This window comes from Mustela putorius, unplaced genomic scaffold, assembly GCF_011764305.1.
Source record: "Mustela putorius furo isolate JIRA1106 unplaced genomic scaffold, ASM1176430v1.1 tig00003858_pilon_pilon_pilon, whole genome shotgun sequence".
Taxonomy (NCBI): domain Eukaryota; kingdom Metazoa; phylum Chordata; class Mammalia; order Carnivora; family Mustelidae; genus Mustela; species Mustela putorius.
The window spans coordinates 19,946,445-19,966,205 of NW_025422010.1; the positions used below are offsets into that span (position 1 = coordinate 19,946,445).

At 38.6% G+C, this 19,761-nt stretch overlaps 1 protein-coding gene across 8 annotated transcripts in view; it reads left to right on the forward strand.

The window, feature by feature from the left end:
- LAMA3 (laminin subunit alpha 3) overlaps positions 1 to 19,761 on the forward strand; it is a 263,998-nt gene that overhangs the window by 123,140 nt on the left and 121,097 nt on the right. For 7 of the 8 annotated variants that reach the window (XR_006602077.1, XM_045065455.1, XM_013051465.2 and 4 more), the window contains 5 exons: positions 6,407 to 6,563; positions 11,282 to 11,414; positions 12,762 to 12,904; positions 15,220 to 15,317; positions 15,803 to 15,956. Coding sequence is in view for 6 of the 8 variants with exons in the window: in XM_045065455.1 (XP_044921390.1) it covers positions 6,407 to 6,563; positions 11,282 to 11,414; positions 12,762 to 12,904; positions 15,220 to 15,317; positions 15,803 to 15,956 (685 nt within the window). In the remaining 2 variants the exon portion in view is untranslated. The remainder of the gene's footprint in view (positions 1 to 6,406; positions 6,564 to 11,281; positions 11,415 to 12,761; positions 12,905 to 15,219; positions 15,318 to 15,802; positions 15,957 to 19,761) is intronic. The other variant, XR_006602078.1, reaches the window with a different exon arrangement.

Below are 19,761 nucleotides of genomic sequence, written 5' to 3' on the forward strand. Positions count from 1 at the left end.
TTTTGTTTTTTAAATTCCACATATATATAAAATCATACAGTATTTATCTTTTTCTGACTGATTTCACTTAGTGTTGTATCTTATCCTCCAGATCTGTCCATGTTGTAGCAAATGGCAAGATTTCATTCGTTTTTTTTAATGGCTGAATAATATTGACCATATACATATACACATACCACATTTTTTTTTAAAGATTTTATTTATTTATTTGACAGAGAGAAATCACAAGTAGGCAGAGAGGCAGGCAGAGAGAGAGAGAGAGGAGGAAGCAGGCTCCCCGCTGAGCAGAGAGCCTGATGCGGGACTCGATCCCAGGACCCTGAGATCATGACCTGAGCCGAAGGCAGCGGCTTAACCACTGAGCCACTCAGGCGCCCCCACATACCACATTTTTATGTGTTCATCTATCGATGGGCACTTGGGCTGCTTCCATCACTTCTCTATTATAAATAATGCTGCTATAAACTTAGGGGTGCATGTGTCTTTTCAGGTTAATATTTTCTTTTTTTTTCTTTTATTTATTTTCAGCATAATAGTATCATTATTTTTTCACCACACCCAGTGCTCCATGTAATCCATGCCCTCTGTAATACCCATCACCTGGTACCCCGACCTCCCACCCCCCCCCCCGCCACTTCAAACCCCTCAGATTGTTTTTCAGAGTCCATAGTCTCTCATGATTCACCACCCCTTCCAATTTACCCCAACCCCCTTCTCTCTAACTCCCCATGTCCTCCATGTTTTTTGTTATGCTCTACAAATAAGTGAAACCATGTGATAATTGACTCTCTCTGCTTGACTTACTTCACTCAGCATAATCTCTTCCAGTCCCGTCCATGTTGCTACAAAAGTTGGGTATTCGTCCTTTCTGATGGAGGCATAATACTCCATAGTGTATATGGACCACATCTTCCTTATCCATTCATCCGTTGAAGGGCATCTTGGTTCTTTCCACAGTTTGGTTAATATTTTCTTATTTTGGGGATAAATAGCCAGAATTGGAATTACTGCCTTATATGGTAATTCTATTTTGAATTTTTCAAGGAACCTCCATACTGTTTTCCATAGTGGCAGCTCCAGTTTTCCCACCAACAGTGCCAGAAGGTTCCTTTTTCTCCACATCCTGGCCAACACCTGTTGCTTCTTATGTTGCTGATTTTAGCCATTCTAACAGGTGTGCTTCTCGCTGTGGTTTTGATTTGCATTTTCCTGGTGATGAGTGATGTTGAGCATCTTTTCATGTGTCTGTTGGCTGCCTGCAGGACTTCTTTGGAGGAATATCTGTTCATCTCTTCTTCCTATTTTTAAATTGGATTATGTGTTTTTTTGGTGTGGAGTTGTATAAGTTATTTATAAATTTTGGATGCTAGCCGTTGATAAGATACATCATTTTCCAATATCTTCTCCCATTCCACAGGTTGAATTTTAGTTTTGTTGATTGCTTCCCCTGCCTTGCAGAAGCTTTTTATTTTGATGTAGTCCCAGTAGTTTATTTTGGCTTTTGTTTCCCTTGCCTCAGGAGACATGTCTAGACAAATTGCTATGGCCAATGTCAGAGAAATTACTGCCTGTGCCCTCTTCAAGGAATTTGATGTTTTCAGGTCTCACATTTAGGCCCTTAATCCATTTTGAGTTTATTTTGTATATGGTGTAAGAAAGTGGTCCAGTTTCATTCTTTTGCATGTAGGTGTCCTGTTTCCCCAACACCGTTAGAGAACTTTTCCCCATTGCATATTCTTGCCTCCTTTGTTGAAGACTAATTGACCACATAATTGCGGGTTTATTTCTGGACCCTCTATTATGTTCTGTTGATCTATGTGTCTGTTTTTGTGCCAGTACCAGTGTTTTTGATGACTACAGCTCTGTAGTGTATGTTGAAATCTCGGATCGTGATACCTCCAGTTTTGTTCTTTTTCAGGATTACTTTGGCAATTTAGGGTCTTTTGTGGTTCCATACACATTTTAGGATTATTTGTTTTTGTTTTGTGAAAAATACTGTTGGTATTTTGATAGGGATTGCCTTAAATGTGTTGGTTGCTTTGGGTAATATGGACATTTTAATAGTATTTGTTTTTTCAATCCATGGGCATGGAATGTCTTCCATTTCTCAGTGTCCTCTTCAGTTTCTTTCATCAATGTTTTCTAGTTTTCAGAGTAGGTCTTTATCTCTTTGGTTAAGGTTATTCCTACATACTTTATTATTTTTGGTATAATTACAAATGGGACTGTTTTCTTAATTTCTGTTTCTGCTACTTCATTATTAGTGTATAGAAATGCAATGCAACTTTACCAAATTCATTTATTAGTTCTAGTAGTTTTGGGTGAAGTTTTTTTGGGTTCCTATGTATAGTACCATGTCATCTGCAAATAGTGAAAGTTTTTACCTCTTCCTTACAAATTTGGATGCCTTTTAGTCCATTTTGTTGTCTGATTGCTGTAGCTAGAACTTCCAGTACTATGTTGAATAAAGCTAGTAAGAGTAGACATCCTTGTCTTGTTCCTGAGCTTATGGAGAAAGTGTTTTTCTCCATTGAGTATGATGTTTGCTGTGGGTTTTTCATATGAGGCCTTTATTATGTTGAGGTATGTTCCCTATAAACCTGCTCTGTTAAAATTTTTTATTTTAGGAAGTGAATGTCCTACTTTGTCAGATTTTTTTTCTGCATCTGTTGAAATGATGATATGGTTTTTATCCTTTCTGTTATTGATGTGATACATCACATTGATTGATTTGCAAATATTGAACCACCTTTGCATCCCAGGAATAAATCCCACTTGATTGTGCTGAATGGCTGTTTTAATGTGTTGTCGGATTTTGTTTGCTAATATTTTATTAGCAAAATTTTACTAGGATTTTTGCATCAGTGTTCATCAGAGATCTTGGCTTGTGGTTATATCCGTGTGTGTGTGTGTGTCTAGTTTCTTTACCTGGTTTTGGTATCAGGGTAATGCTGAATTCATAAAATGAATTTGAAAGCTTTCCTTCCTCTTTCATTTTTTGGAATGGTTTGAGAATAGGTATTAACTCTTCTTTAAATGTTTGGTAGACTTCATCTGTGAATTCCTCTGGTCCTGGACTTTTCTTTGTTGGGAGTTTACTTTGATTACTGATTCAATTTCATTGCTGGTAATCAGTCTGTTCAAATTTTCTATTTCTTCCTGATTCTGTTTTAAGAAACCTCTTAAAACAGAATCAGGAAGAAATAGAATATGTTTCTAGGAATGTATCCATTTCTTCTAGGTTGTCCAGTTTTTTGGCATATGATTTTTCACAATATTCTCATATAATCCTTTGTATTTCAGTGGTGTTGGTTGTTTTTCTCCTCTTTTTACTCCTCTTTGATTTCTGATTTTTTTATTTGACTCCGTCTCTCTCTCCAATGATTCTGTTTAAGGTTGATCAGTTTCATTGCCCTTTTCAAAGAACCAGCTCCTGGTTTCGTTGATCTGTCCTATTGGTATTTTTGTTTCTATTTCATTTATTTCTGTTCAATCTTCATTATTTCCTTCCTTGTGCTGGGTTTGGGTTTTGTTTGTTCTCCTTTTTCTAGCTTCTTTAGGTGTAACATTAGGTTGTTTATTGGAGATTTTTCTTGCCTCTTGAGGTAGGCCTGTGTTGCTGTAAGCTTCCTTCCTAGAACAGCTTTTGCTGGATCCCAAAGATTTTGGAACTTTGTGTTTTTATTTTCTTTTGTCTCCATGTAATATTTTATTTCTTCTTTGATTTCTTAAATGACCCATTCATTGTTTAATAGCATGCTATTTAACCTCCTTGTATTTGTGTTCTTTCCAGATTTTTTCTTGTGGTTGCTCTCTAGTTTCATAGTGCTGTGGTCAGAAAAGGTGCATGGTATGGCTTCGATCTTTTTGAATTTGTTGAGGCTTGTGTTGTGGCCTGATATGTGATCTGTTCTGGAGACTGTTTTATGTGCACTTGAAAAGATTGTGTATTCTGCTGTTTTAGGCTAGAATGTCCTGAATATGTCTGCTAGATCAGTATAGGCTTTTTTGGAAACCCTGAGCCCTCATAATTTTCTCTTGAAAGAAAAAACTAATTTTTAATATTCTGGCATTTAATCATACACTGGAAACTGTGAAATGCAACTTCTAAGTTGCAAGTGTCTTCACTACTTCTGCATTATCAATAGAATAATGAAGAAATCTGTAGTTAAAGTAAATTTTCTGTATTTCGTTAGTACAGCATTTCTCTCCTTTCCCTTGATGTTTTCAGCATTTGAATCCTAAATGTCAGAGCAATCCAGCTGAGCTTCTTCAGTCATTTCTAAATGGCAGTCACTGCTGGTCGCATAATAAAGGGTCTGTGGAGGAGGACACATCTGTGGGATGTTTCCCTGCAGACTGACGAGGCACATGACGGAGCAGAGGAATTTTGTAAATAGGTTCAGAAACATTTTCCACCCATGTTTTATCTTTTTTCCACCTCCCTGTTGATAAAGTGAGCTTTCCCCCACTTAACCAGCTAAGTTTCCTTCCACCAATGTAGGCAATTGGCTATTTTTCAGGTAAAAATAATGCAATCGAATAAGAATTAAATTACCCACCCCCGAGGCAGAAATACTGATTTTTTTACATTACAGCCAATACGTACATATGAAATTTAGGACATGTCCTTTGATTTAGTGGTTAGTTGTAACTAGGTTATAAGGATAGCAAGCCAGCATCAAAGATGCCATACTGGCTTTTCTCTGGGTTGGTAAACCTTTTGTCTTTTTGTACTAAATTCCTGCCAAATATTTGTTTTTTATATTATCTGAACATTGTTTATTTTTCTTACAAGTTTAGAAGACATTCACTTTCACTTTTTTTCCAAATAATTTTTGTAGTAATAAATATATGTTCATTGTAAAGTTTTAGTAAGTACCTAAAAATAAAAGGAAAAAAAGGCCTACCTACTCCACCACCCAGAAATAACTCCTTTTAATAATGTTTTGTATATTGTTTTCTAGGCTTTTTCTATGAATACAAATTAGTATATTTGCTTCATAAAATTTGTATCCCTTTCTTCACTTCACATGCTACTGCAGACATTTTCCATTATTATTAGTCTTCAGAAATATTAATGGTTACATAGTATTTCATAATTTTTAAATTATTTCGTAATTGTACATTTACATTGTTTCTAAGTTTTCACTATTATAAATGTTCTTTTATGTTAATTTTTTGACACTATATATAAAATTGTTCTTTCGAATGCATTCCTGGAAGTAGAATTACTGGGTCAATGGGTAAGAACATTTTTAAGGACCTTTGTATATCACTTCCAGAGAAATTGTAAGCATTTGTAATTCTGCTTGTAATGTAGGGCCATAACCTTTTATTTCTTTTGACTAAATGATCTTTATGGCTTTAAATCCACTAACTGCTGTTAGTTTGTTACTGGATTGTCATTTTGAAGAACTTCAAATTATTTGATTGTAACATGTCACTTAAACAGTGTAGTGTTCCTGATCATTCTCTGGGATTGCCATTATTGGACTCTTGAAAAGAATCCATATCTAGACCTATGGTTTAAGAAAATTCAAGACATAAAAAGGTCATCATAATGATTAAACTGTATATATATAGTTTTATATATATTTAATATATTAAATATATTATACATATATTTATATATAAATATATTTTTACAAGTCTACAGGTTACATTTTTATATATTTAATATATTAAGTATTATTTATATTATATATAAATATAGAATATAATATTTAAAATATATTAAATGCTATTTAATATATTTTAAACATTAAATTGATATTTTAATAAACTATATTATTAAATATACATCTTATATATTTAATATATTTAAATATATCATATCATATATTATATTTGAATATATTAAATATAAAAATAAAAATAAATATGTATAATATATTTGAATATATTAAATATATATACATAAATGTATCTAACTTATAAACTTAGCATATAAAATATTTTATGTCATATTCACTATTGCATATATGGTACTAAGCAACAGTGCCTGGAGCATATACATATATTAATATTTGTGTAATGAGTGAATATGAGTCCATAAATGAATGAATGGATGGATGGATGGATTTATAATAAATAACCTAATTTGATTTTGGTAAGTTGTTGGCAACCATTTAGAACATATTAAAGGTTGCCACCATTATGGGTTGTGCTAAGTGAGTTTCTCATTTTATTGCTTAGACTGATAGGTGTTGGGTGTGTTTTATGAGTGCTTTCATGAATGAAAGCAATAATTTAAAGAAAAAGCAGGGGGATTTCTCTTTTATTTCTTTTCATTTATTGTATTCTGTCGATTTGGTAGGAGTTTTTAGCAGTAGCTATTGAGATTAAAGAATATTTGGATTATTGGTGAACTTAACTTGCTGTATCCATGTTTTATTTGCAAAAGCCCTGAGAACAACTACTATTTCCCGGATTTACATCATATGAAGTATGAGATTGAAGATGGTACCACACCTAATGGAAGAGAACTTAGGTTTGGATTTGATCCCCTGGAGTTCCCTGAATTTAGTTGGAGAGGATATGCTCAGATGACCTCGGTGCAGGTATGTAGCCAGCAGAAATTGCTTTGTGGCAGGGTGAGGCATATACTTAGCCAAAACAGTCTCAGTGAGTCCTCCCAAAAGGTGAACTGTCCCCAAAACTGACTCCAGGTTTCTCTTTCTCCAGACTATGGATAGGGCTTGGGGTAAGATTGGATTTTAACTGATAAGTATATGTATCAGTCACAGTTTACTGTTAATTTGGTCACCAAATCAGACAAAGAAGGGGTTAAAGAAAATTAGTGTGTATCTCTAGAGATTTTTTTTATAAGCAGTGGTATTCCAAGTGGGATTCGTCTATATTTTAGCGTAAGAGACAAGGTTCTTTAAAAACATTTATAGAGAATAAAAATGAATTGGATTAAATAATTCCAATAGTGTGTGTGTGGTTGATATTTGACCAGCGCTGATTGTTGTTTTTTGTTGTTGTTGTTGTTTTGTTTTTTAAAATTTTTTATTTCTTTTCAGCATAACAGTATTCATTGTTTTTGCTCCACACCCAGTGCTCCATGCAATCCGTGCCCTCCCTAATACCCACCACCTGGTTCCCCCAACCTCCCACCCCTCTGCCCCTTCAAAACCCTCAGATGCTGGTTGTTTTGTTTTGCTTTGCTTTGCTTTTTAAAACTCTGAATTACTCTATGAATAGAAACTAAGATCAATGAGGAATTTAATGCTATTTAATTTTCCTTTCCTGTATTTCTCCTTTCCTTCATTCTTCTCTACGGTATCCATCGCTCTTGGTTTCCTGTTGGAATATCTAGGGAATTTACAAATTTTCTCATTACAATTACAAATTTTCTCATTTAGAGCTTATGCAATATTTACAACCAAGAATTTCTGAAAAGTTTTGTTCTCAGGATTTCTCTTTGCGGTTGGTCTCTTGCAATTGTGTTTCTCAGTGGAGAAATTCAGAATATAAGGTGTAAATTGATGACCATGGTGACCCAATATTTGTCCTTAGCAGATCCTATACTTGTTATGTTTACATAAGTCACCCCTTAGAGGAACAGGGACAGGGTCACAGTTCTCTTGGAGCCATCATTGGTTCTAAAGTTGCTTCTTGCCTGATCAGGGTCCCCCATCAGGATCCTTTCTCAAACAGTGCCTAGGATCCATTTTTTAAAAAATTTATTTATTTTAGAGACAGAGAGAGTGCACCTGAGTGGGAAGGGACGGGGGGAGGGAGAAGGAGAGAGAGAGAGAGAGAATTTCAAGCAGGCTCTGTGCTGTGCACGGAGCCCCAGCTCAGGGCTCAGTGTCACAGCCCTGAGATCAAGACCCATGCAGAAACCAAGAGTCGGATGCTTAACTGACTGAGCCACCCAGGCGCCCCAACAGTACGTAAGATTATAAGATCTCACTTCTTTCTCCTTTTCCCCAATATAAAATTCAGTTTCCTTAGTATTCCAATCTTCATGATTCAGAAAAAAGCAGTGGAGTCCATTAAATCGGAATAGGATGTGAGTGACTGAGATTCCAGTCAAGGTGGATACCTTCTCCCAGTGATTACAGTTTGAAAGGATGACTAGTTAACACAAAGGAAGTGAATTTTTTTTTTTAAGATTTTATTTATTTACTTGAGAGAGAGAGAGAACACGAGTGGTGGGAGGGGCAGAGGGAGAGGGAGAAGCAGGCTCTCTGCTGAGCAGGGAACGTGACATGGGGCTGGCTCCCAGGGCTCTGGGATCATGACCTGAGCCAGAGGCAGACACTCAACTGACTGAGCCACCCAGGCGCCCTGCAAAGGAAATGAATTTCAAATGATGGAGTTTCTCTGCCAAATCACCCCTAACTTTGCTCCTTATACATTTTTGCATTTTTATTTTCCCATATGGAACTAACCCTTAGAGATGGATTCTGCCAAGTTAAAAAGCCCACGTTGAGTGCAGTCTTTAGGGTTTTCTATATATGTTATTATGTCATTTGTAAATAGTGAGAGTTTCACTTCTCCCTTGCCGATTTGGATGCCTATTATTTCTCTGTGTTATCTGATTGGCGTGGCGAGGACTTCCAGTGCTGAATAAAAGTGGTGAGAGGGTGAGAGTGGACATCCTTGTCTTACTCTGACCTTAGGAGAAAGGCTCTCAGTTTTTCACCATTGAATATGATGTTGACTGTTTTTCAAATAAAGCCTTTATTATGTTGAGATGGGTTCCCTCTAGACCTATTCTGCAGATGGTTTTTATCATGGGTGGATGTTGTACCTTGTCAAATACTTTTACTGCATTTATTGAAAGGATCATATTGATGTGATATATCACATTGATTGATTTGTGAATATTGGACCCCCCTTGCAGCCCAGGAATAAGTCCCACTTGAGGATGCTGAATGATTTTTTTAAATGTACTGTTGATTCTGTTTGCTAATATTTTAATGAGGATTTTTGCATCTCTGTTCATCAGAGATATTGGCCTGTAGTTCTCTTGTTGTAGTGTTTTATCTGGTTTTAGGATCAGGGTGATACTGGCCTTATAGGATACATTTGGAAGTTTTCCTTCCTCTTCTATATTTTGGAATAGTTTGAGAAGCATAGGTATTAACTGTTCTTGAAATGTTTGGTAGAATTCGCCTGTGAAGCCATCTGGTCCTATAGACTTTAGCTTTGGGGGGTTTTTTGATTACCGATTCAGTTTTATTGCTAGCAATTTGTTCAAAACTTCTATTCTTGCTTTCATTTTGGTAGGTTATATGTTTCTAGGAATTTATCCATTTCCTCTAAGCTGCCCAATTTGTTGGCATATAGTTTTTCACAACATTCTGTTACAACTGTTTGTATTTCTGTTGTGTTTGTTGTTACTTCTCTTTTGTTAGTGATTTTGTTTATTGGGCTCTTTCCCTCTCATTTTTTGATGAGTCTGGCTAGACAGTTAACCAATTTTGTTGATCTTTTAAAAAAATCAGCTCCTGGTTTCATTGGTCTGTTTGATTATTTTTTTGTTTTTTGTTTGTTTGTTTAGTTTCTGTATCATTTATTTCTGCTCTGATCTTTAGTATTTCCTTCCTTTTGCTGGGTTTGGATTTTGTTTGTTTTTCTTTTTCTAGCTTCTTTAGGTGTAACATTAGGTTGTTTGTTGGAGATTTTTCTTGCCTCTTGAGGTAGGCCTGTGTTGCTATAAGCTAAGCTTTCTTCTTAGAACAGTTTTTGCTGGATCCCAAAGATTTTGGAACTTCGTGTTTTTATTTTCTTTTGTCTCCATGTAATATTTTAGTTCTTCTTTGATTTCTTGAGTGACCCACTCATTGTTTAGTAGCATGTTAGTTAACCTCCATGTATTTGTGTTCTTTCCAGATTTTTTCTTGTGGTTGCTCTCTAGTTTCATAGTGCTGTGGTCAGAAAAGGTGCATGGTATGGCTTCGATCTTTTTGAATTTGTTGAAGCTTGTGAAGCTTGTGTTGTGGCCTGATATGTGATCTGTTCTGGAGACTGTTCTATGTGCACTTGAAAAGAATATGTATTCTGCCGTTTTAGGGTGGAATGTTCTGAATATGTCTATTAAATCCATCCGGGCTAGGGTGTCATTCAAAACCAGTTTCCTTGTTGATTTTCTGTTTGGATGATCTGTTCATCAGTGTAAATGGCATGTTAAAGTCCCCAATTACTGTATGACTATTGATTATTTCCTCTGTGCTTGTTAATAACTGTTTCATTTATTTGCATACTCCCATATTGGGTGCATAAATATTTACAATTGTTACATCCTTCTGTAGGATTGTCCCTTTTATCATTGGAATGGAATATTATTCAGCCATAAAAAAGAATGAAATCTTGTCATTTGTAACAATGTGGGTGGACCTAGAGAGTATAATACTAAGCAAAATAAGACAGAGAATGACAAATACCATATGATGTCACTTATATGTGGAATTTAAGAAACAAAGCAAATGAGCAAAGGAAATAAGAGAGAGACAGACAGGCCGACAGGCAGAGAGAAACTGAGAAACAGCCTCCTAACTATAAAGAACAAATTGGTGGTTACCAGAGGGGAGGTAAGTGAGGGGGGTGGGTGAAATAGAGTTGAAAGAGTACGCTCATCACAATGAAAAAGAATAAAATAATTTTTTTAAAAAAGCCTACATTCTCTTTGGATAGAAGCTGAGAACAATTCCATATGACTTGGGCATATTTTAGTTACATCTAGATTTTATCACTAATGTGTTTGGAGTATTTTAACTTTTGCTTAGCCAACATACGCTTCTGTGACTATTTAGAATTTTAGGTATGTGAATCGGACCCCAGAGCGGTCCCTCTACTGGGGTGGTGGTGTCCAATAACACTGTCCTTTCCTTCTCTGCTGCCTCTTTGTTTCTTCCAACTGATGGCTGCCCCTGTCACTATGGCTTTCCTTACACTAGTCCAGCTAATATTCACTCTGTCTGCCTGATTCCAGAAGGGTCCACAGGGGATCCCAGTTGCTGAGGAAACAGGTTTTCACTATACCTTTAAGTGTTTTTAATTTGTCGCTGGGTCTGCCTATTTTCGTCTTCTACAGAGTTAGTTATTTGATGCTTGCTGAGTAGGAGAGTGAGTGAGTGAGAGAGAGAGAGGAAGAGAGAGAGTGGGCATGTGTATACATTGGGTCCACTAGTGAGACCTGAATGGAGTGTAGTCACTGTTTGGCTAGCATTGACTACACTCCATCCAGGTTTCTCTAGTGGACACTGGTCCACTAGTTAGACACTTTTAGCCACTTGTCTCTTGGCACTTTGGTGTTTTTCAGAATGAAGTGAGGATCACGCTTAATGTGGGGAAGTCAAGTCACTCTTTGTTTCGTGTTATTCTGAAATACGTTAACCCTGGAACGGAAGCCGTATCTGGTCGTGTGACAATTTATCCATACCGGGCTGAAGCAGGTAGGTGAATTTTTAAGCCTCTTTTGGATTAGGAAGTGACTGATTAGTGAAACTTTCTCTCCAATTTTCACAGAGTTACCTTCTGAGAAGAGTTGAAGTCCGATGCAGAGTCTGACGAGGGTGGTGCCCTAGTGCCCTGTCCTTTGCTACTTTTTCAATCTCTAAACATCCTGCTTATTCAAATTTTGCTGTTAAGTTTATCATTAACTGTCTTTTTAAAAACTTGGCGTAACAACCTGTGTGTTTTGGCTGAACCCCAGGGGTTATGTTATCACCACAGGGTAAAGCTAATTCATCACCCATTCATGGTAGAGTGCGTGTCACCTCTGGGGTGGTATTGGAGGGATCTTGGCCTACTGCCCTAAATTTTCCCATTGTTTCAGGCACCCCAAATAGGCCAAGGAGAAATGGGTGAGGGGAGGAATTTTAAGGTGAATGCTGTGTAAAGCATGAAGCCCAAGAGAGCTCCCGAGAGGAACATACATGCAAGCGTCACTGAAGGGTGAGGGAGTCCTGAGGGCAGAAGATTAGCCAGTCAGAGAACGGATCTTGTCAGAGCGTGAGGCCTGGAAGTCTGTTCTGCAAGAGTTAGAGCATCTACCTTTCCTGGCAGCTGATTCCAGGAAGCGCTAGGAATCCCACATAGATACAAAATGGCGCCTGTAGAAATCCAATTTAAGGTTGAAATAAAAGGGTCTCTGCCTCCTCCCAAATATGACTGTCCACTCTGTGCTGAATTATCCTGTTTTCTGACCTGTAATCCCTCACCTTTCTCGTCCCATCGTTGAGGAGCAAAGGGCACGTTGGCTGTGGGCACTGCCTCCTGTCCCTAACCTGGATCTAGGAGATGTTGGCAGAGAAAATGCAAGGGTTTGGAGCAAATGTTTCTTCTGAAGAAAAAGGCTTGGGTGGGCTCAGCTCAGATTAAGCAGTTTGGTTTGTTTCTGAACCTCTATAGGAGGTCCTCTGTGTGTTCCATGCAGAAGAAAACCTTTGTATTCCAAAAACAGACAGAAAACCACAACTTTTTCTTATTTCAGAACAAACACATGTTCTTCCATAGAAAATAAAAGAACAAAATAATTTAATATCAAATGTAATGACTGAAACAGTTACTCTGTGCTATGAACTTCTCTAAGCTGTTTACATGTATTAATATACTTAATCACTTAACAAATTTAAATGGTACTTACAATCCCAGGACACCTAATCACTGTCCACATCAATATCTTTCTAGTCTGTCTTAAACTTTTTCAGATGTAAATGGAATGTTTAAAGCTGAGTATCCAAAATCCCAGCAGTCACTGCTAGAAAAGCGCCTCAGGTGGTTCTTTTTATTTCTGATAGGTGCTGCTCAAAGCAAAGAAGTCATCTTCCTGCCGAGAAAGGAGCCAGCCTTTGTCACCGTCCCAGGAAATGGTGTGGCAGAACAATTTTCAATTACACCAGGGACATGGATTGCTTGTATCAAATCAGAGGGAGTCCTCCTGGTAAGAGACCCTCCTCCGTGGAGAGTTCTGTGGGATTCTTTCCCCGTCCTCCAGCATGGTCCCACCCACACTGACCCGCAGTGATCATAAGATATCAAAATCACAGGCAGCTCCCCTTTTAGACATAGGAAACTATGGTGACATTTGCCCTCAAATGACCTAGAAGTCAACTTAAAATATCTTTTTTTAAAAGCATTTATTTGAGAGAGAGAGAGAAAGAGCCCGATGGGGTGGAAGGAGAAGCAGGCTTCCCGCTGAGCAGGGAGCCCGATGTGGGGCTCCATCCCGGGACCCTGAGATCATGACCTGAGCCGAAGGCTTAACCGACCGAGCCACCCAGGCGCCCCTAAAATATCTTTTATATTCTTCAGCCAGCTTCTCTCAGACAAAAACAGCCAAACCAACTATAACTCATAATGACTCAAAGTTACCAGAATAAATGCAAAATCTGAATGTGTATATGTCCCCACCCTTCAAAAGCTTCTTTGGGATTTTTCGTTGTGAATCAGAAGGACGTCTTAGAAAATCAGCCCCTCTGGGAATCGTATGGAATGAATCAGAAGAAGCTACAAGAAGAGCAGATCCTAATATCAGTGAAGTTGGTGGTGGCAGAAAGAGAACGGAGGACCTGTGCTTCTCTGACATTCCCCGCCTTCTTCTACCTCAAACACAGGCAATGGTCTCACCACACAGATGGCCTTGGACAAAGAACCCAGCATCAAGGGCAAAGCTCTGTCCTTGCACTCTAATAGAATAGCCAGAGAAGCCGTGAGAAATAAAGGGATGAAATTGCTATCTGAGATATTGATGTCTTATAAAAAGTCTTCTGAAAATAAAGTCTTTGGCCAAAGCTTGGTTTCAGCCGGACAGAGTGGAAAAGAGCAAGCTTTTCCTTCTGGCACTATCCTTTTGACTTACTACATTAGCAGATCTTAGGCAAGTTCTTTAACTCCAAGATTGCCCTAGTCACCTCTTACTTGTAATAGGGATGTGTTTATCTAGGTCCTTTCCAAATCGGGATCTTATGGAATAATGTGACAGTTTATGCTATTCGTTCAGTCCCTTTTTTTCTTGCATCTTCTTGGTAGAAAGCTTTGTTGCTTTACAAAAGTTCTGGAATTCTATAAAGACTTTAGAAACGAGGACAAGGAAAATCCCATTGGTACCAAGAATGAGTACAAAGTTGGTTTCATGGAAAGAAGGTCATTATGTTACTCCACAGGCATGGAAGATGCTTGATGACATGTAGTTAGTGCCGTGGTGTAGCTTCTCATATATATGCTTCCATGTTGTGATCCCGTTTTCTCTAGAGCTATCTCATTGAACACCTATTATCAACCCTTACTGTTCTAAGACCTATGGGACAATAATACAATGAGGAGCTATGGTCCCATCCTGAGGAACCTCAGTAAGAGAATAATAGCCACTGTTAAATTAAAGCCCACTGGGATAGTGAGACCCCCGTGGTAGACCACGGAGCCCCCTGGGCCACCATCTCCTACTTTTCCTCTCCATGCATATCTCCTCTTCTCCATTAGAGACCAATTAAGGTTCCTGACGAGAGAAATAGCTTTATGGTCAGCGTATGAGTCTCTTCACGGTTGTGGCAGACATCCCCCCTCCTTCCCTCTGCTCACAGCCAGTGGTGCCAGCATTCTTCTGAAGCTGTCAGACCATTGGCGTCTGACAAACCTGGAGGTCTGCTCTTTCCTGAAGAGCTGTTTAGCTGAATTTACGCTGTGGGATTCATTTGGCACATTCCGTGGAACACAATCTTCCTCTCATCTTCTAGGACAGGCAGTCAGCCAGTTTCAGCCTGTGATTCACCAGGATCACAAAACATCGGCTTTTTTTTTTTTTTTTTTTTAATACCATGCCAGGCGAACGTTGCTTTGGTGGGGGGATAAAAAGCTGAAATACCCGATCCACAATTCGGTGTTCTGATGTGTGGTGATGAAAGCAACCGGTATTTCAAAGGGCCAGATTATCAGTTGAGGGTTTATTATCTTTGTTTATTTTTGAACTGATACCCAGCCCAGAAGAGGGGGTAAAATCTTCCCCCTGAGTTGTGAATACAAACACGTTCACCCTGAGACGCTTATCTCCCCTGCTTGGAGCACCTGTGACAAGTTGCTTTGTGTGTTTTGGGGAGTCAGGGAGGGGAACAAAGCAGCTGCTGGGGACAGTTTAACTTAGCGAGCTTCACCTGGTTATTATTAACCTCGTCAACCTAATCAAACCATGCCTGATAGTTTTATTACTCAGGAAGGGCCACCATCATCTGAGTAATTGTCCTCTTGGTCTTCATTTCCTAGGACTACCTGGTCCTGCTTCCCAGAGACTACTATGAGGCTTCCTCCCTGCAACTGCCAGTCACCCAGCCGTGCGCCGACTCAGGACCACTCCAAGAAAAGTTAGTAGGGTGGGGTGTCATTGGGGTCCTCTGAATTAGGGACCTTTGATGCAAGGATTTGAGGGAGGTCTCAGCTTCACAACCGCAGCAAGTTGCATGGGATAATTGTTTAATGGTGGTCTTTCTCTGAGGCCGTTGACTGTCTTATATACAAGAGTCACAGAACGCTTTGAACCCTGTAGTTGGCATTTAGAGGGACGCCCACCCTCTAGCCTGTGGAAATACGGATGCCTGACCAAGTAATACCTTCAAGATCGAGCATCTGATGAGGGGGAGGGCTTAAAATAGAATCTGGGTTTATGGACCTTTCTGTTTTTATTCTTCACACAGATGACAGTTTACCACCCGATTCCCACAGTAGGCACGTGATAGGAGTTTGTTGAAGGAACGATGAGTGAACGGAAGGGGGAGAGTTCTTTGGGGATGTACTTTGATGTTGTGTTTTGTTCTCAGTTGTAACTGTTATTTTGTTGTTGTTGTTGAAGTTGCTTGCTCTACCAGCATTTGCCAGTGACCCGATTCCCCTGTGCCCTGGCTTGTGAGGCCAGACACTTCCTGCTTGATGGGGAGCCAAGAGCCTTGGCAGTGAGGCAGCCCACCCCCGCACACCCAGTCATGGCGGACCTCAGCGGGAGAGAGGTGGGGCAGCCTTTTATTTACTGTCAAAGCTATTACTACCTCCCCGTCTGTGTCTGCTGAAAACCCTTGGCCGCAGCTGCTTCTCAAATTCAGGGGAACCTGGAAAGATTTCTCAGAGGTGTTAATTATAGGTATACTGAGTTCTCTGATCCAGGCTGTGGCTGGGCAGTATGCACCGCGGAACACAGTACGGTTTGTCTTTGAGCACTTTCTAGACAGGGCAGGGAACGTGGGCAATCACAGAATCCTCTCCTTTTTAATTCCTCAGACTTATAAGGGTGTGTCTTGCTCTACCTGATTCAGGGCAAGATCTTTCTAAACAGCCTTCAGAAACTACACAGCTTACCCTAAAAGGATGCACTGCTCGCTGACTGTTCAGCCCCTCAGGCTAAGCAGTTTGTAAGGGCTGATTTCTTTGAGCTCAGAAATCTGGAACCCCTGCATCCCAAGGCCCCTCCCTTGTGGCTTAGAGGACAGGTCACTACAAGTTTGGGCATTGCTTTTCTTCCTGGAGTTTGTAAACCTCAAAACAATTTAAGACTCTACTGATTTAAGATTTGGGTTAGAAGTCCTGTACATCAACACTAAGAAAACAGTGCAACACCTCAAAATAAAGACACTGAAAAAACAAAACAAAACTTCCTTTACTATATTTCTATTCCTGACTTTTTACAACATTCTCTGTTTTGTACCTTTTGAGGCCAATGTTTATGCTTGAATGTGTAGACTGATAACATATATGGTACTAATTCTCACTGAATATTTCGATGTATACCTTTTTGTAAACTATATTGCTAACATTTCTAGGGTAGCTGTTATAGGATTTTAAGGATATTTCTTTAGTCTTCATTTCATTTTACTTGAGTTTTTGTTTTGCAAAAAGTTTATATGTGTGTGTACTTGTTGTAACAAGTAAGGCAATATAGATATGCATAAAGTAAAGCTAATGATCTCATTCCCACTGCATTCTAACAATCTGCTGTATCCCTCCCAACCATGCTGTACACACACACACATACACACATACACACATACATACATACATACACACACACACAATATATACATATATAATACATACATACCTAAATATGCACACACGCATACAGTGTGTGTGTTCCCCAGACAGCAGGGAGGTGCTGTTGAAGTGGGCCAGCCTCCAGGATATGATGCTAATGACTCATCAGGAAGTGTCTTTGCCTCTGATTCAGCCCAGAGCCACGGCACTGAGGTGTTGGGCAAGCCCATATTTGCATGATGCATAAAAGTTAGCCCTGGGCTGTCCAGTTTTATTTAACAGTCTGTTTTACCATTGTATCTAAATGCTTACAGATTTGGGCTGTCTAGTATAGCAATGACTAGCCCATGTGCTTTCCATAAATTTAAATTAATGAAAGCTAAGTAGAACTAATCATCCATTTCCTCAATTGCACTGGCCATATTTTAAGTGTTCAATAATCACAGATGTCCAGTGGCCACCTTAACGGAAAACACAGAGTATAGGATATTTTAGCTATCACAGAAAGTTCTATTGCACAGTGCTGTAGTGGATCATTGTGCTAAAATTCAAAGACTAATGGCTTTAGAAGAGGTCATAGAAATCATTTGATTTCCCTTCCTGTGAAGGAATCCTTTCTAACTTATCTTTATTAAACATTCACTTAGCCTCTGTTGAATACTTGGAATCGATGGAGGAGTCATTTCTTCTAGAGGTAGGCTAATTTTTGGTTGTCATTAGCCACCTGGAGCAATGCAGAGTAATCCTTCCTCTGGAAACCATATGTCATGGTCAAGATGGTTCTGGAGTGAAACTGCCTGCTTTCATGTCTTAGGTCATCAATAACTAGCTGTAAAATCTCTCTAGGCCTGAATTTACTAGTATACAAAATGGGGATAAGAATAGTAGCTAACTCATGGTTACTATTAAATAAATAATCCATGAGGGGCTCTTGTTGTGATCAAGTGATCACTCAGTAACCATTAGCCATACTGCTATAACATGTTCTCGTCAGCACCGTGGGTCAAAAGAGCAACCCACTAAGAAGTCTAGTTCATATGAATAGTTTTTCCTCTTCTAGGATACAGGGAGGTCTGGCAGGATTCCAGGGGAAGGAACTGAGTACATTCAGGTCTCTCAGAAATCTTCGAGGGACAGAACTACCTGGCTCTCACAGAAGCCTTCCCTTCTCTTCATGTGTTTGCCTATTTACCTCTCCTTCTATGAAATGACTTCTTTTTCTTTTTTTAATAAAGTTTTTTTTGTTTTGTTTTTTAAAGATTTTATTTATTTATTTGACAGATCACAAGTAGGCAGAGAGGCAGGCAGAGAGAGAGAGAGAGAGAAGGAAGCAGGCTCCCTGCTGAGCAGAGAACCCGATGCGGGGCTCGATCCCAGGACCCTGGGATCATGACCTGAGCCGAAGGCAGAGGCTTTAACCCACTGAGCCACCCAAGCGCCCCATATGAAATGACTTCTTTTGTTTACTCATAGCTCTTTGTCTCACGCACATGCCATGAAGTCTGCTCTGGTCCCATTTCTTTGTTAACTCCTAGCTCTGGCACTTACTGCCACCTGAGTCTCTCTTCTTTATTCTTTCTGAGAAAGGTAATCTGGACAGCTCATCTTTTAAAGTCAGATCACACTGTTGTACACCAAGACTCTGTCTCTTGTAAACAAACATATATATATATATATATATATATATAAAATTAATTTCAATTTGATCATCTCTGTTTCACAATGTGATTTTAATCCATTTATATTTATTGTGATTTCAGACATATTTAGACTTTTATCATTTTATTTATTAGCTCTTTAAAATCCAATTTAGTTAACGTATACTGTATTTTTAGTTTCAGAGATAGAATTTAGTGATTTATCGGTTACATGCAACACCCAGTGTTCATTCCATTAAGTGATCTTCTTAATGCCTATCACCCAATTATCCCTCCCCCACCCCCCCATGACCCTCAGTTTGTTTCCTATAGTTAAGAGTCTCTTATAGTTTGCTTCCCTGTTTTCATTTTATTTTTCCTTTCCTCCTCCTATGTTCATTTATTTTGTTTCTAAATTCCACATATTAGTGAAAGCATATAGTATTTGTCTTTCTCTGACTGACTTATTTTACTTAACACAATACCCTCTAGTTCCTTCAACATTGTGTACACACACACACACACATACCACATCTTCTGTATCCATTTATCTGTCGATGAACATCTGGGCTCTTTCCATATTTAGGCTATTGTGGACATTGCTGTTTTAAACATTGGGGTACATATGCCCTCTTCAGATCACTGTTTATATACTTTGGATAAATACTTAGTAGTGCAGTTGCCAGTACTAGCTGAGTAGCTCTGTTTTTAACTTTTTGAGGAGCCTCTATACTGTTGTCTAGAGCAGCCATACCTGTTTATTAGCTTTTAATTTATGTTTTTAAAAATAATTTTCCTCCTTCTGATTTTTTGTTTTTGTTTGTTTGTTTGTTTTTAAGTAAGATCTGGGGTCAACATGGGACTTGAGCTCATGACCCCAAGATCAAGAGTAACATGCTCTACTGACTGAGCCAGCTGAGTACCCTCTTCTGTTTGATTAAGAGTTTTCTCTATCTTTCTGTTTGTTTGATAGGTACAGATTGTTTTCTAATATTTTAGTGGTTACCCTTAATATGTTAAAATATCTTCTTAAGTATATATTTTCCAACAAGGTCTAAAGTTACTCAGTAATTCTGATCTCTTCTTTTGTACAACGTAGCCTTTAGAATGCTTATTTATCCATTGTAAACCAATCTCCTACTTATTGTTT